Source organism: Penicillium hordei (genome assembly GCF_028827395.1).
Source record: "Penicillium hordei strain IBT 12815 chromosome Unknown utg000002l_segment0_segment0, whole genome shotgun sequence".
NCBI classification, from domain to species: domain Eukaryota; kingdom Fungi; phylum Ascomycota; class Eurotiomycetes; order Eurotiales; family Aspergillaceae; genus Penicillium; species Penicillium hordei.
This window is the reverse complement of record NW_026623143.1, coordinates 2,232,424-2,248,588: the sequence shown is the minus strand read 5'-3', so window position 1 is coordinate 2,248,588 and position 16,165 is coordinate 2,232,424. Positions and strand designations below refer to the sequence as shown.

Below are 16,165 nucleotides of genomic sequence, written 5' to 3'. Positions count from 1 at the left end.
TTGGATATACTCTCATCGTGGAGTATAACGCAGCCTTTAAGCAGAGACGAGAATGGAGCAGAGCGGACGAGGTCACCGATTTGTACCACCATTCTTGATAAGACCAATATCTCAAATCTGTCTAGTCCCAGCATAACCCCTTTTGTATCATCATCTCGATGAAGCATAATGCTGGGAACCTACCTGGGTGTCTCCGTAGACGGGTGAGCTGCGGGAGCTCACCCACACCGTCCTGATTGGCCCTCGTGGTACTATGGCATATACAGTCGCTCCACGGTAGCATTCATATTGGACCCATCCTTATATTTATTTCAGCCGCTTTATTCGCAATGGCTACCATGACCTTTTCTTGCAAGTCTGTTACCAAGCCCGATGATTCTCAGGTAGACTTTGGGGCTGAACTCATCGGCTTCGATGTTGAAACAATGACAGGTAAGCAATGTCCGAAGCAACATTATTGGGTTTAAATTCTAATTATTATCAGATGGTGATTTTGATTTTCTCCGTCGCGCATTGTATGAGAATCAAATCGTCGTAATCAAAAACCAAGGCAAACTCTCCCCACGTGCCCAGTGCGAACTCACCCGACGCTTCGATCCTGTTGCCGGTGTCTATAGTCATGGGAAATCAATTGACAAGCGCAGTGTTCTCCATGCCGACTTGACAACAATTCCTCATCAGCCGCAAGTCCAAGTTATCGGCAATGGCTTCGTCGAAGAGTATGAGGGACTCTCAAACATCCGCCTGAAACACCCACACCACAAGACATTCCACAAGAACCCCATCTCGTCCGAAGAAGACTATGATTATACACACTTCTACCGCTGGCATATTGATTCTGCCATGTACAATCTCGATCCGCCTTTGGTTACCACGTTGCTGACTGTCAAAGTCCCCGAGGGCCGCCGCCCAATCTGCCGTTATGACGATGGCACGGACACCACACTTGACGTTCCTCTTGGCACAACGGCATTCTTCAGTGGATTCTGCCTTTACGATGTGCTTTCAGAGGAAGATAAACATTTTGTCTGCACCAGCAAGGCTGAACATGCACCTCATCCATAAATCTAGATGAGCAACGCCAAGCCACGCTCCAATGGCTTGGGAATTATATCAGAAGGATTGGAGCTTGTCTAAGACCAGTTGCCTCCTTTTGAACCTTCTAAAATCAAGGTATATCCTATAGCTTGGAAGAATCCCGTCACTGGCAAGATTGCAATGACGGTTTACCCAACTTGTGTGCAGAAAATCCATCTTGAGAACGGGCAGGTACTTGACAATCCCGCGGAGATTCGAGAACGGCTATACAAGATGCAAAGACCGGCCATTGATCCTTGCTATTTGTATACCCATGACTGGGAGGAGGGTGATCTAGTGCCTTTCAACAACCATGGCGTGATGCATTTGATTGTTGGTTCTTTCGAAGAAAATGAAGTGCGGGTGTTCAGACAATGTAATATGGCAGCCAGTCGACCTCCATTGGCACCGAAAGACACTGTGTCTAATTTTTAGTACATTAATGAAGATAAATACATCCAGGCGGTTCTGATTTACTATAATATTAAACTCCCCGTCCCCAAGCTAGCAATTAGTTCGTCATCATGCTTCTCGCACACTTTACTTATAGTGAGAGCCTCGATGTTGAGGACCCGGAAGACCACCAACAAGCTGGTGGGCGAGACAACCTTGGGCCACTAGCCCATTTTGAATAAATACATTTCATTTTGAATAGATACATTTGGGAATTTTTTCACTCTCCATTGCTATCGAATGTTAGCATTGCATTCATCTTATGTCACGGGATCCCCGCCACTCCCGTAGACACAACGCACTGTTGAGATGGGGGCATGTTCAGGTGCAACACTGGATCATATTATTAACAAACACATCAAGCACATTGAGTTTGCGCTTATGCAGGTTGTGGGTATTCCCGCAGACCAGCCATGTGTCCCCTGCCAGCGGGGCCATCACCTGTGCGGTTCTTGAGAGTAACTCAGACCTGACTGCATGCGCACGATGTTGCTTTGGGAAGCAACGACATAAGGTGCACTCATTACAAGTCACCTTCTTCGGAAAACACAGGAAGCAAACGCCGAGACCGCGAAATTGAAGATCGAGAGAATATTGACTGGCTCCAGAAGTGAATCACCGAAATCAATGTAGCCCTTGATGAAACCAGGCAAACGATTAAAGTTCTACGCGAGGCTACTCAGCGCAACATGGCTGCCGATGAGACCCATCAAACGAGGAAGGTGCTCGCCGAGACTGTACAGCTCCATAATCGGCAAGTTTCCCTGGCTCGGGCCGATAATGAGTTGTTTCACAGGTGAAACCAGGAGATCTGCCGCCTAATTCACGACGCTGGACAGCTCCAATGAGAGGATGATGAGGCTGCGACACCGATTGACCCCCACGGCCATAGCCTTGGCCGCGGCCGTCGCTAAGCGGTGCCAGATTGTTTGGCCAAATTTTTGTTCTCGATGTTTCCCTTCTCAGAGCACTGCTCAACACACCAAAAGGATAAGTTGGTGGTTAGCGTAAGGTGTATTGAACTCTTTTTTTTCGTACTAGATAATTAGTATCAGATCACTAACTAGAGCGGGATGTTGTCTTAAGTTGCTAAGATCGAACTTTGTGAGACTTTCTAGATTAGACCATCCGTAAAAAATAAGTCACTATCGGAAAAAGTACTGTATTTGCCTCCAGGATTACTCCGAATGGAAATGGAAAAGCTGGCGAGAGTGGGTGAATCACCTCTAATCGCGCCATCACCGCACCGGCCGCTTCATTTAGGTTATGTCCGCTGCAGCACGATGCAGCACTCTGAATTCGGAGCTAGGAACCGAATTTTATACTAAATTAAGATATTTATATTCAACGGTTTAAAGTAAAATGTAAGTATCTAGAAGTTGCTACAATCTTACAAACAAATGCTCTTCTGTTATCACGTCTTCGGAATATCGTGCCCCCCTCCCCCCTTCACCTCCTCAAACATGATGCATGATGCATGATAACATGACTTATTCATTTATATTGAACCATGGGGAGGCACTTAAATGTCTCCAATACTCCAATAATGAGACCTTTTTCTAGAAATCGAATTAGCCGCTAATTCATTGCTTTGATTGGTCTGGGTTCGAATCCTGAAGGTCGAAGTTGGAGGCAAATGCACTAAGAGATAAGCTCATCAAGCCGCCTCGGCACGCCATTCACCATTTAAGCAGCCGCTACCGAAGTCACCCCGAAGATGTGCCCTTTGTACTTGGCATGTGTGGCCTAAAATTGTAAAACGCCGTTCATATGATCCTTTTTAGCCTTTTTTTGGGCGATGCTATTCCTTCTTTGCCACGCTCTTACTACTTAAAATTGCACTACCTCACAGGCGATTTAAGAATATCCTCGACGTATAAGATAACCCCCACTTATGTGAACGCGTCGTATGCCCGCGCGGGGTTGCATACGGTTAGATAATGTTAGATAGACACCTGGGGAGAATATTGATCCTCAGCCAATTATTTGCCAATGTAGCTTTGTTGCAGGGATATATATCGGTAGCGTAATAAATACTGTAAACAGTTAAAATTATATGCGACATCCCCAAACACACCGTAAACAATCTAGTAGGTCGCCCGATCTATTATCTAGTCTTGCTGGTGTGCGTCAGCAGGTGTTCATAGCTCAACCGGTCAGACTACCCAAGTTAGTATGAAGCCATATGGATTTAGACTAACTTTCAAGCTTTGGCGTATTTGTATGTCGGAGGGAACTTGTTGCCATTCTGGGTGGATCTATCGTGACCGTCGGATGCTGGCTTGGCCCAAGCCACGCGAGAAAAAAAGGACCAGCTGCAAACTGATATTAAGAACCCGGCTTCCGGTGTTTTTTCTATATCTCATCCCATTCCTTTTATTTTTCCGTGCTCCAGCCTAAAATTAATCCAGATATGGCGAGTTCCAAGGATCCCACTAAAGATCCAAATATAACAGAGGCGCCGGCGGTAGCGACAGATCTCGAATCTGAACACACCAGTCAAGATCCAAAAGAATGGCTGTACAAATCGGACAGAGCAGAACTCACAGAGCTCACGCCAGTCGAAGCGTTCAAATGGAGTGTGGAGGGAGACCAGTCGCCTTGTAGGCTGACCTACATATCCCAACTCACAACAGCTGATGTTAATATTTCTTAGTCCCAGAGGTTGCGGCCTGTGTGTCCAACAAAGATGATCCCACAATAGCCTGCAACAGTAAGTTATTGATATTTCCTGTTAAGGGGCCGAATTAACTCTCCATTACAGCTGTTCGCGCCTGGATATTGATGACTGTCTTTGTTATACTTTTCTCCGGAGTTAATCAATTCTTCGGCCTACGATATGTATGTTTCAGGTCTCTCCAATTGGTATTTACATATTTACTAATATCTACTAGCCTTCCCTCACAATAGGCTACGTCGTCGCTCAAATTCTCGTTTTCCCAATTGGCCGAGCATGGGAAAAGCTTCCGAGATGGAGGGTCCCTCTAGGAAAACTTACATTCGATGTCAACCCAGGAAAATTCACCATCAAGGAGCACGCCTTCATTGTTATTGTGAGCAAGAGCCAAGCTTTGGTTTTGTGGGAGTTCTATCGTGAATTGCATCTAACATACCAAAACAGTGCGTCAATATTAGCGCCACCACTGCTTATGCCCAAGGTGCCTTGGTAGCAATTGTCAGTCCTGTATATTGGAACCGCGACCTCGGACCAGGGTTCTCATTCTTATACCTTTTGACGACTCAGATGATCGGGTAAGTGGATTCTGGTTTTTCCATTTTATGTAGTCGCTGATCTTTCTTAGATTTGGTCTTACAGGTCTTGCCCGCCGTTGGATTGTGTACCCTGCTGCCTTGGTCTGGCCTACTTCCCTGTCATCCACTGTTCTTTTTCAGGCGCTACATGATCCTGAAAGCCGTACGCCAGCCAATGGTTGGACTATTACGCGGTATCGCTTCTTTGGCTACGTGACGTTATTCGCATTTGTTCTATTCTGGTTCCCGGACTACATTTGGACAAGCTTGAGCACTTTCGCTTTTGTGACGTGGATTGCTCCTAACAATCAGAAGGTCAACACGATTTTCGGAGTGAGTTTGCAGAAATTCTCAGTCTCTACACGAAATTAACCCCATTTTGCTTAGATGAATTCCGGATTAGGTCTGATACCTATCAGCATTGACTGGACGCAAATCAACTACGCTGGTTTCCCCCTCACGACTCCCTTCTACATCACATGCAATGCCTTTGCTGTCGTTGTGTTTTTTTACCTTTTCTTATCGCCCATTCTATACTACACTAATGTGTGGTATAGCGCATAGTAAGTTTCCAGTCTGGTGGGAGGGAATTTCCAATATGCTGACGATCTAGCCTTCCTCTCCTCTCCTCTGGCACCTTCGATAACACAGGAAGCTCCTACAATGTAACTCGTGTGCTCGACTCGGCTTTAAACTTCAGCGAGAGCAAGTACAAGGAGTACTCTCCCATGTATATCTCAATGTCTTATTCCCTCACCTATGGACTATCTTTCGCTGCGGTTACCGCAATCGTTGTCCACACCTACCTTTACAATGGAACTGAAATTTGGGCGAGGCTTAAGAATGCACAACATGGAGGTGAAGATGTTCATCGCCGACTGATGCGCCAATATAAAGAGGTCCCAGAATGGTGGTACGGAGTTCTCACGGTGGTCGTGCTGGGACTTGGTATTTTGACGACCAAGTACTGGGACACTGAACTGCCAGTTTGGGGCTTCATCGTGGTTTGCTTCGGATTGGCAGTACTTCTCATTGTCCCTGAGGGTATTCTGCAAGGAACGACAAACCAGCGCGTGTTCCTCAATATCATTACGGAGATGATCGCCGGATACGCCTGGCCCGGAAAGCCCATCGCTAATCTAATGGTAAAATGCTATGGTTATAATGCAGTCAAACACGGCATGGATTTTGCTCAGGATTTGAAGCTCGGGCAATACATGGTATGCTCCATTTCCCCTCTGCTACTCGACTTTTACTAATTATTTAGAAAATCCCTCCCCGTGTTCTATTCTTTGGCCAGATATATGCTAGTATTCTAGCGACAGCAACTCAGACTGGAGGTATGATGTTTTGTCAAATCTGTATTGCGATTTTAAGCTGACGAAAGCAGTCTTGCGATGGATGATGGGGCACATTGATAACCTTTGCGAACCAAAAAACAAGGAACGTTTCACATGCAACGGTGCCAAAGTGATGTACAACGCTTCCCTAATTTGGGGCCACCATTGGTCCCCAGCGGATGTTCCAGTCCGGACAGGTGTACAATGGCCTTGTCTACTTCTTCCTCATTGGGGTGAGTCTTCAAACGCCTTGATTAGATGTTGCTTTACTGACTCTCCAGCCCGTCGTTACTGTAATTGTGTACTTTATCTACCGGCGCTACCCCAATAGCTGGGTTCGCTATATCAACGTTCCGATCTTCTTCAACGCGGCAGGCAACATTCCTCCTGCAAACACCAGTATGTCCCGCGAAACATTCCTGATGGAGTTATTCTAATCTAATCAAACAGCCCAATACTCCCTGTGGTTCATCGTTGGCTTTATCTTCAATTACCTGATCCGCAAACGTGCATTTGACTGGTGGAAGCGTTACAACTGTGAGATCCTACTTGCCCAAGTTTCCCCTTGTGAGAACAAGTCACTAATTCACGATGTGCATAGATTTGCTCCAAGCTGCCATGGATACCGGCACTGCTATCGCAACGATCATCATTTTCTTCGCGCTAGGCTACCACTCTATCACTTTCAACTGGTGGGGAAACACAGTGGGATCTAATACGTACGATGCGAAGTCCGTCCCTTGGTTGACTGTTCCCAAGGGAAGCTTTTTCGGAAAGGGTCCTGGCGAGTTTTGATTGAAGACTTATATATGATTGAATCCTTTTCAAGGCACGCTTAGCGCTAGAAGACTATGTTCATACTCCCAAGAGATCGAAACATAGAAGGTTCAAGCACGAATGCCTAATTTACTCCCACCTTTTTCAAAGGTAGTTGTTTTTCACTCCATTAAAAAGCTAGAAACAAACACATTCTCCTAAAAGTCTTCAGTTGACCGAGAGCTTTATCTCACCGTTCTAGGTCTCTACTATATTTACGAGAAGCAGACAGGTAACTACTCCCAACGGCAATCTACCATTCTTCTACTTCAATGGTTAAGACATAACCTTCGTGCTTTAGTTGCATATGGTTAATTAATGATACCAAGTGAGCCCAACTATGGATGGATGGACAGAAGCACGGAGAGGATCTGCAGATGGAGAATTAAGCAAACATAGTAACTACTTGATGGACATATTTTTGTAATCAACCCCGGACTCGGGCCCATCTCTTTTTTTTTTTTTTTCCTAATATAATCAATTAATAACCATAGATATAATTCTAGACATATATTGCTTTCTCGATATCATTTTCCGTAAACACACACATAACTATACAATAGGATTAATCCCACTGAAGCCCCAGGGATATCCGTGGGATAATCTTCATTTTTCTATGTCTTGTATCATTCATGTCTTATAAAATTCCCTGTCATTCCATATTATGATAGATTTTGCACGAGATTCTTGGCTTATAGCGAAAGCTCACAGCCATTATAATAACACCCGCATGTTTAGAAATCCCACTACTAGTGGGCTCTTTACATTTTAGAGAAAGCCGAGTACTATTAGCTAGTAACGTAAGAAACAAGAACTTTAAAACAATAATATAATAATATAATACATCCGGTGTCCTGAGCATTTGCTTTGACAATTATATAATCAACACCCAAGGTTTCCGAGGTACAAGGTTCAAAGTTCCCCGGAATCCGTTTGTTGTTTATCTTAACGTCTGAGATGCTTAGGAGCAAGGTCTTCTAATAGAATTCCGGGAATTCTCGAGTGCTTTACGGAGTATTAAGTCATTTAATATACAGCACCTTAATGTTAACTCGAAGTTCCGAGGAAATATCTAGCGGGTCGAGCGCGTGCCAAGCCAAGAGTATATGCTTTGGATATTGAAGTCTTGCTCAGATTTCGAAGGGAACAAGATTTTGGGCGTAAACCTAAAATATTGCAAGGTTTTCTTTTTGGTTTTTCTTCAACGGACACGGAACATTACCGAGTGTCGAGCCAATGGTGCGGGATTCTAGATAGAAGTTGCTCATATGGCCCGGGAAACGCGCAATTGCGGCGATGATGTCGTGATTCACAGATGACCCCACCCGCATCGCTTGAACCACCCAACGCTCTACGGCACTCATACTAGAAACAGTGCACTATGTGTTTGGATAGAATATAGCATGGGGAACAATGCATGTTAAGTTACCTACTCGAAACACACAAGTTGCCAATCAAGGTACTCATCGACATATTAGATTTCACTTGCACGCCTGTTAGAACCAAGCATTCTATCACTTTGCAGAAATACCCCCCTTCGAGCTTAGCCTGAATCTTATATCTCCACTTTGTCCATATAACCTTCCCTGCTAGGTTGCGTGGGCCGTGGCTTCTATTATTATTATGCGATTATCCACCTGGACTGTGCCGCCAGTTAAGCGTGCGGTTTATAAAACCCTGCCTCTTCCTGTCTTTGCATTCGTCTTTCATCCACGGAGCTTGAGAGACCGAGTAAAATCGACAGAATGGCCTCGCAAAAAGACTTTGAAGTAATGGTATCGCCTCCTGTTTCATCAACTACTTCATCAGAACGGGATGAGAACTACGAGTTTTATAAACAGCATCAAGGCCTTGAATACACAGCAGAGGAAGCCAAAAGAGTTCTGCGCAAAATTGATATACGCCTTATTCCCATACTGTTCTTAATCTACATGCTGCAGGTGAGAATATTGTGTGCCTCGCTCATTGAAATTCGAGGACTAATCCTATACAGTATCTGGACAAGAACAGCATCAACTTTGCCTCTGTCTATGGCTTAAAACAAGGTACACACTTAAAGGGACAACAATATTCATGGCTCAGTAAGCTTCCAATTGCGAGAACTTATAATGCAAGTCACTAATCCCATCAGGCTCCATTTTCTACTTCGGATATCTCATTGCACAATGGCCTGCAGGGTTAGCATTGCAAAAGCTGCCCGTCGGTAAATTCCTTGCCGTTACCACATTAGGTAAGAGATGACCCATGGAAACTCAGAATGTGGGTTCAATACTGGAACCGTGCTAAGAGGAATAGTATGGGGTGGTTTGCTCATGACGACACCTGCATGCTATAACTTTGCTGGAATCGCAATCAACCGCTTCCTTTTAGGAATGGTCGAAGCAGTTGTAACTCCTGGATTTGTTCTTATGACTGGCATGTGGTACACATCTGAAGAACAACCCCTGCGACTAGAGGCATGGTACTGCACCAATGGTATCGCGACAATGTTCGGAGGGTAAGTGACGAGCAACTACCCAGATTATATTGAAGATAAAATTCGAAACTAATCAAATATAGTCTTATTGGCTATGCGGTCGGACATATCACCACTGGACTTCCACGATGGATGTACGTCTTCCTTATTTTTGGAGCTTTCTCCATCGCGGTAGGAGTTCTTGCCCTGGTCTTTCTCCCTGACCTTCCGTCAACTGCCAAATTCCTCAGCGAGCGTGAGCGAGCGATAGCTGTTGAGCGTGTCGCTATCAACCGACAAGGTGTCAAGAGCAGTCAGTTCAAATGGTATCAGGTTCGACAAGCGGCCGAAGACCCGAAGACCTGGCTTTTGTTCGTCATGGCTATTGGTGCGCAAGTCCCGAACTCAGCATTAACGAGTGTATGTCTTCCGTTAATTACCAGTTGGATGTGAGCAAAACTAATAACCAAAACAGTTTACTTCCATCATCGTCGGCACTTTCGGATTTGATACGCTTGGAACTCAATATCTACAAATCCCCGGCGGTGCTGTTCAGTTTATCACTCTTCTTCTGGGAGGTTATATCGCAACAAAGTTCGACGGTAAATTTCATTCACGGTTTGCATGCATGATCTTTGCTTGCACGGTCTGTATTATTGGATCGGGTCTTCTTGTCGGACTACCGGACACCAACAAATGGGGCCGCCTTGTCGCACTCTGGCTATGCTATTTCCAAGGTTTGGGATTCAGCATGAGTCTGACAATCGTTAGCTCTAACATTGCTGGATACACTAAGAAGCAAGTCACCGGTGCCCTGTTGTTCACTGGATACTGCGTGGGAAATATCATTGGACCTCAAACTTTCAAGTCCAGCGAGGCCCCTGGGTACAAAAGTGCCTACATTGCGTATGCTGCCGTTCGTCTTTATATAAAGCTTTCAATTGACTGACAATTTCTACAGGATGCTCGCTGGCTATGCAGTAAAGCTGGCCTGCATTGTCGCTTTATACATCTACATGTACCTCGAGAACAAGCGTCGAGACCGCGAAGCAATCGATGGCCAGGAGGTTGAGGCAGAAGGTGTTGAAAATGGCATGCTGGTGAGTTTTGAGTTCCATGGAGCCTTGAGATAAGCTAACTCATATTCACCAAGGATAAAACGGAGATCGACAACAAAGGGTTTAGATACGTTCTGTAAAAAAGACTACGTTTGGCTTCAAAAGTTTTATTGCTCGCTTCAACGTTATTAATCGTCAAAATAGTCGAAATTAGATAGAAATTTCACCCCTTTCGGCATTCTAACGATGGTTCTGGCCTTTGTCTTTGTGGTCAGCAGTGGAAACCAAATCCCATCCATGGAGACATCTAAATTGTCCTACGTTAGGTGGTTACTAGCACTGGGCTGGAGGTTTCAGTATATAGTATAAGATGACTACCAATGCATCTTTTGATCCAGGATTTTCATTCTTCCGGGGCTATCTGCTTAGGTTTATCTAATGCCTTAAAGCCCTCTTCATATATAATAATATTGACTTAGAACATAAATAACTGAACACCTCACTAATAGTTGAAGTATTCGCTATATATAGTCCACGGCCATTTAATTGCAACGCCGTGCTCTAGCTAGACTTGGTGTACCCAAGAATATGTTTGCCAACATACGGTGGCTATAGATCGGATGGCACACGTTAGATTAATGTTTGTCTGGAGGCAAGAACGTCCTCGATGCCCTTCCTATTTGGGGGTTTACTTCGATATAAAAGGCGTCCTCAGCAATTGTCTCTATTTACTTCTTCCATCAAACCCTTCACCATTTCATCAAAGATCTATCCTCATCTACCATCTCATTAAGGATTTATCTTCATCTATCATCCCACGTATCTCATCCTTATTTTGATTCGTCGGTTACCCCAGTCAGATGGGAGAGACTATTATGGTACTTGGCCCCTTTTTTAATTGGTCTATTCGTTCAAAGAACCAGTTACTAACAATGACTTACACTATATAGACTGATCAATACGCACACCCCCTTGTGTGCCAAAATTTCGACTGGTGGGAGGATGTGGAAAACGAAATCGCTATGCAGATTAAAGCTGTTTCTCCCAGCCCCAGCACAGCCCCTAAACTAGTATTTATCCCCACTTCTATCTCATACACCTACTTAAGACTTTATATACTTACAGTTGCTGCACTATTAAGGAGAATGAATATGCGTGTCTTCTTGTGCGCCAGCAGTTTGACTGGCGGGAGGACGTCGAGAACAACACTGTCATGAAGACTAAATTCATCCCTTCAACCTCCTCAGTCCCTATCACGACCCCCAAAATGGTATTTATCCCCGCTTTTATCTCACGTGCCTATATAAGACATTATATACTGACGATTGTCTCACTATTTAGGACGATAAATACGCTCGCCTTCCTGCTCGTGAACACTTCAACTGGTGGGAGGAAGTCGAGAATGGCATTACCAAGAATACGAAAGTACTCGCTGTCGACACTAACATCCCCCTTACGGACACTGAGCACCTGGCTACAGCTTGCACTGGCCCTGCCTCTGCCAGCGCTTCCAGTAACCTGGTATCTATCCCCACTTCCATATTGCATAGTTGACTCAAACCCTTTTGAAACTAAAAATACCTACACTATATAGGATGACAAGTATGCCCAACCTTCTGTTCGCGAATATCGCGACCCGCTAGATGATGTTGAGAATGACGCTGCCATGAAGACCAAATCCTTTGCTATGGACACGGAAACTCACATTACGGACACCGGGCACATGGATACATCTTCCACCGAACCTACTACCACAAACAAACTGGTATCTATCTCCACTTCCTGCTCGCCTATCTCTTTTGAATTAGATAACAACGGTGTATACACTGTAGGACGATGAGGATGCCCGGTCTCCTGTTTGCTACGACTGCTCGAAAGATGTTGAGAATAATATCACCGTGGACACCGAAGACCTGGCAGTCATTTCCACCAGACCTACCACCGCTGGCAACCTGGTATCTATCTTTACCCTCACCTCACGTATCTGTGTTAGACCTCAGAGACTAATAATGGGTCCACTATAGAATGACAACTCTGCCCAACTTCTAAGTGAACATGACAACTGGCCGTATGATACCACAAACGACATCGCCATAGATAACGAAGACCTGGCTGTCCAAAACGAGCTTCTCTCCACAATGAACTCCCCTACTAGCGAACATGAGAACTGGCCAGAGGATACTGAGAGTGATATTTTCATGGGTACCGAAGATCTCGCTGCCAACAGCGAGCTTCATGCTACAGCCAACGACCCTGTCACAGCCGTTGAATTGGTATTTATTCCCACTACTAGATCCCCTACCTCTTTGAGACCTTATAGCTGATTGCGATTAGACTATACAGGGAGATACATATGCTCAAATCTCACACCCGGAGACATCCAATTTGGCCCACGATATTGAGATTACCCTCGCCATAGACCATCGCCTTGAGATAAACACCGTTACCACGGTTTCCAATGAGTTCATCGACGAGTATGAGTATCGGGCCTTGATTGGTAGGGGGGATCCCGTCATCCATCATTGGAACTGGTTTGGATGGCCGGTATATGGACCAACCACAACCTCGCCGGTGGTTTCCTTGGCATTTATGCAGGCTGAGCCAAAGGTACCACAGGGAAGGGATCGGCTCCGTGTGGTTTCCATTATGAACCGCGCTATTCATCAAATTGATCCTGTCATTTTGAGAGTCAACAGGGGAAACGAAGCAGTTCTGCAAATGCATGGGTCTGCACTGATTGAGGCGTGCAATGACCATACCTACAATCACTATTCCCTCCACGGGAACTGGATGAATGATGATTTCGCGATGCGGCGAATGATCGTTCCAGATGTTTCAGGGAAACCATTACTACATGCAATCAGCGATGGACAATTTGCAATTGGAAATGGTATTTTTGAAAATGGACCCCTTCTTTCTCGAAATGAGTGGATGGATTGGCAAGACCAACTGGTTGCTGCCACTAAGGAGCCCAGTCGATCCCCTCGGAAAATGACCTGGAAGCCATTGCCTTCAAATCTCAAGGTCATGTCTATGGCATACGAGCAGCTTCCCCTGATCCAGATTCTCACTTACTCCTTTGTGCCACTTGAGATCCTAAGCAACGTGATCCAAAAGGCTGGGGTCGTCCCAAAGAAAATGGTTCCCACATCCATTTCTTCCCCAATTGGAATTATGGAAACCGTGACCAGGAAGGCTTGGTCTGGCCGCAAGAGTATTCCTGATACACACTTGGCTATCCGACCTGGGATCATGGGCGATCTCATCAAGAAGGCTTGGGCTACTGCATGTGATTCCCTTCGCAAATCCTTTGTTTTCCCCCTTGTAATCATCGGCGCAATCTTGAAGAAGTCTTGGCCTATGATAAAAGCCGTTTTCAATGCCCACAAGGTTTTATTCGAGATTCTTTCAATGTTGTCAAACTAAAGTAACTTTTATTTTGATTGAGTTTCAGTTTATTCTAACAATATGATCACTTTAGGACTATTGTCTTTTTTACGGTCGATTTACTTTTTCGATTTCTTTCATAGGATTGGACTTATCTTTGGGGGATAGATACTTGGGCATTTAACTTTTGTTCAAAATTGATTGTCACTCACAGTTGACCTTTTGGTGAGACCATTCTCAGACTCAGTTCATTACACTTTAACGTTTCTTTGCCTCTTGAAAAAGAGATAAAAAAGAAATGATTGTTCATATTTCAATCTTTGCTTCTCCCTGTAGGTTTGTGATGTACATTGTTTATACTCCAACAAAGATATAGGATACCATATGATACATTAGACCCATAGTTTCATCTCTGAGCCAAACGTGCCCCAGATACAGACACGGATCTATTCGAAGGTTCAGTAGAATAATTTTTAAGACCAATTAAGAGACGTCTGACCCGTCTACTAAACGTCGTTCGTAGATCAGCCAATCTACCGTTCTATCACCATACATTTAGCCGTCGTAGCCCACCATTATGAGATCGTCGATTCCCTTCTAGTCGATCTTAGGCTCAGGCACTGAGAAAGCTGCTAGGCAGGAAGACGGAATGACGGTTGCGCTCCCAGCTATTCTCTCTCCGCCATGATGCAGCCCACAGCCAGTCCTAACCGTCATCGGGACGACTCCCTAGCCACGCCCCATCCCCCTCGGCACGGACTAACAGCATTGCCACTATAGCCGGAATATTGAACCAAATAATCAAATCTTCTGCCGTATTCTTGAAGTCAGCGGCCAAGAATCTTGTGGCCAAAATCAACTAAAAAGAGCGGCTACAAGTCGCTACAAGCCATAGGCCTATGAACACCCACTTCAATACACTTAAGGCCCATCTTCGGGGGATGCACCGTATAATCATGGCACGGGGGTTGGTGTCAGGTTTTCCGGGGCCAATACCTCCAACTTTCTTCATACCAGTCTTCGGTATTTCGTTGTTTTCATGGGGCTCTTATAAATTGATTCTACGCCTGTGCAATGGGAGTGGGTCTATAATATATGCACCATAATGAGGATGTTACAATGTCATACCGTGATATCACCGCTGAAATACGGCTTTGTGGCCTAAGGCAACCATCGTCAGGACCTAGATATATAGACCGCTAGATCTCTCCCTCTTTCTCCATATTTCCCCTCTCTACGTTTCCGTAAACGCTCCCCCCTTTATAAACATACATTACTTTCTCTTAGCAGATTTTTTATTACATTATACTTTCATATACAACGCCATACCCAGCAGATAAAGACCGTTAGAATATATTAACACACGAACCTCAACGACTGCTTTCCTTTAGAAATCAACTTGGCTATCAATTTTCACGGCTTTTAACTGCCAGGATAGTATGTCTTCCTAAATTAGCATATATTTTTTTTAAAGAAGCTAGAAGACTAATCGTGGCTAATGTTTTGAGATGGTCTATACACACCTTTGATGTCATAAACCGGGTGCTGGCGTGATGTTGTCCCGTTCGGGAAGGTTGTGCACAGGTGAAACCTTATAAACGAATTGAGAACATAGACTGCACGTCTGTAGGCTATGGGCTTTCACACAGAGCCCTATACATCCCCTACCACTAGGGCAAGCGCTCAATGAGTGCTATTCCATCGAGTCCTACAGCCAGTCAAGGTACTGGACTCGGTTACTTTCCCATATCTCTTTGGGCCTTTGGGGCCGGTCTAGGTACTGGAACCATTTCAAACTCCTCAGTCAAGGTACCAGAACTAATCATCGTGGACATTCGCCAGTCGAACCCCCCACCCACATCACCAAATCGAACAGTTCCGCGGTGCCAGATGAGACAGATAAGTACAGCTCATTGACTGGCAAAGAAGATAATGCCACCCATCACTAGAACTGGTTTAGATGGCCGGTATATGCACCAACTGCAGCTCTACCAGCGATTTTGTTTACACTCGTGCACGCTCAACCAAAATCAATGATATTGGCAGATATTTACAATCAGTGCCTGCTTAGTGAACGTGTTCTGCCGGGTACAGACAAGGCTCAGATAAAACAAGAGGCGTTGGATAACAAGGCTAACAACACAGTGGCCAGGTGCTAGCTCTACCACGTGCTCATGTCGACGAAATGCGCCGCTATGGGGAACAAAGTGTCAAGATCTAAGTTTGTTTCAAGTTCTATTCTACCCATGAAAACTGGATAGAAGAAAGACTCAAAAACGCGAGCGAGACCTATCTCATTATCTTAAAACCGTTTTTTCAAAAAGGCG

The 16,165-nt window shown here is 44.9% G+C and overlaps 5 protein-coding genes across 5 annotated transcripts; all 5 read left to right on the top strand.

Annotated features, from left to right (window-relative positions):
- Positions 1-329: 329 nt before the first annotated feature.
- N7537_004146 (Taurine catabolism dioxygenase TauD/TfdA) lies at positions 330-1,065 on the top strand (the record flags this gene model as incomplete). The annotated part of the gene is made up of 2 exons (XM_056895204.1): positions 330-432; positions 485-1,065. The coding sequence occupies 2 exons, from the start codon at positions 330-332 to the stop codon at positions 1,063-1,065; spliced, it is 684 nt and encodes a 227-aa protein (XP_056754952.1).
- Positions 1,066-3,943: 2,878 nt separating this feature from the next.
- N7537_004145 (uncharacterized protein) lies at positions 3,944-6,917 on the top strand (the record flags this gene model as incomplete). Its single annotated transcript, XM_056895203.1, has 14 exons — positions 3,944-4,133; positions 4,187-4,243; positions 4,295-4,371; positions 4,425-4,583; positions 4,652-4,782; positions 4,833-5,115; positions 5,170-5,345; positions 5,396-6,002; positions 6,050-6,122; positions 6,173-6,252; positions 6,299-6,355; positions 6,404-6,521; positions 6,573-6,659; positions 6,724-6,917. The coding sequence occupies 14 exons, from the start codon at positions 3,944-3,946 to the stop codon at positions 6,915-6,917; spliced, it is 2,289 nt and encodes a 762-aa protein (XP_056754951.1).
- Positions 6,918-8,683: 1,766 nt separating this feature from the next.
- N7537_004144 (putative MFS transporter) lies at positions 8,684-10,591 on the top strand (the record flags this gene model as incomplete). The annotated part of the gene is made up of 8 exons (XM_056895202.1): positions 8,684-8,878; positions 8,932-9,019; positions 9,070-9,168; positions 9,234-9,435; positions 9,498-9,813; positions 9,869-10,299; positions 10,355-10,493; positions 10,547-10,591. 8 exons carry the CDS (start codon positions 8,684-8,686, stop codon positions 10,589-10,591), a joined length of 1,515 nt encoding a protein of 504 aa, XP_056754950.1.
- Positions 10,592-11,311: 720 nt separating this feature from the next.
- Positions 11,312-13,877, top strand: N7537_004143 (uncharacterized protein; the record flags this gene model as incomplete). The annotated part of the gene is made up of 8 exons (XM_056895201.1): positions 11,312-11,329; positions 11,402-11,521; positions 11,593-11,721; positions 11,793-11,972; positions 12,046-12,099; positions 12,338-12,406; positions 12,476-12,724; positions 12,795-13,877. 8 exons carry the CDS (start codon positions 11,312-11,314, stop codon positions 13,875-13,877), a joined length of 1,902 nt encoding a protein of 633 aa, XP_056754949.1.
- Positions 13,878-15,798: 1,921 nt separating this feature from the next.
- On the top strand, positions 15,799-16,059 carry N7537_004142 (uncharacterized protein; the record flags this gene model as incomplete). Its single annotated transcript, XM_056895200.1, has 2 exons — positions 15,799-15,908; positions 15,984-16,059. 2 exons carry the CDS (start codon positions 15,799-15,801, stop codon positions 16,057-16,059), a joined length of 186 nt encoding a protein of 61 aa, XP_056754948.1.
- Between the last annotated feature and the right edge of the window lie 106 nt (positions 16,060-16,165).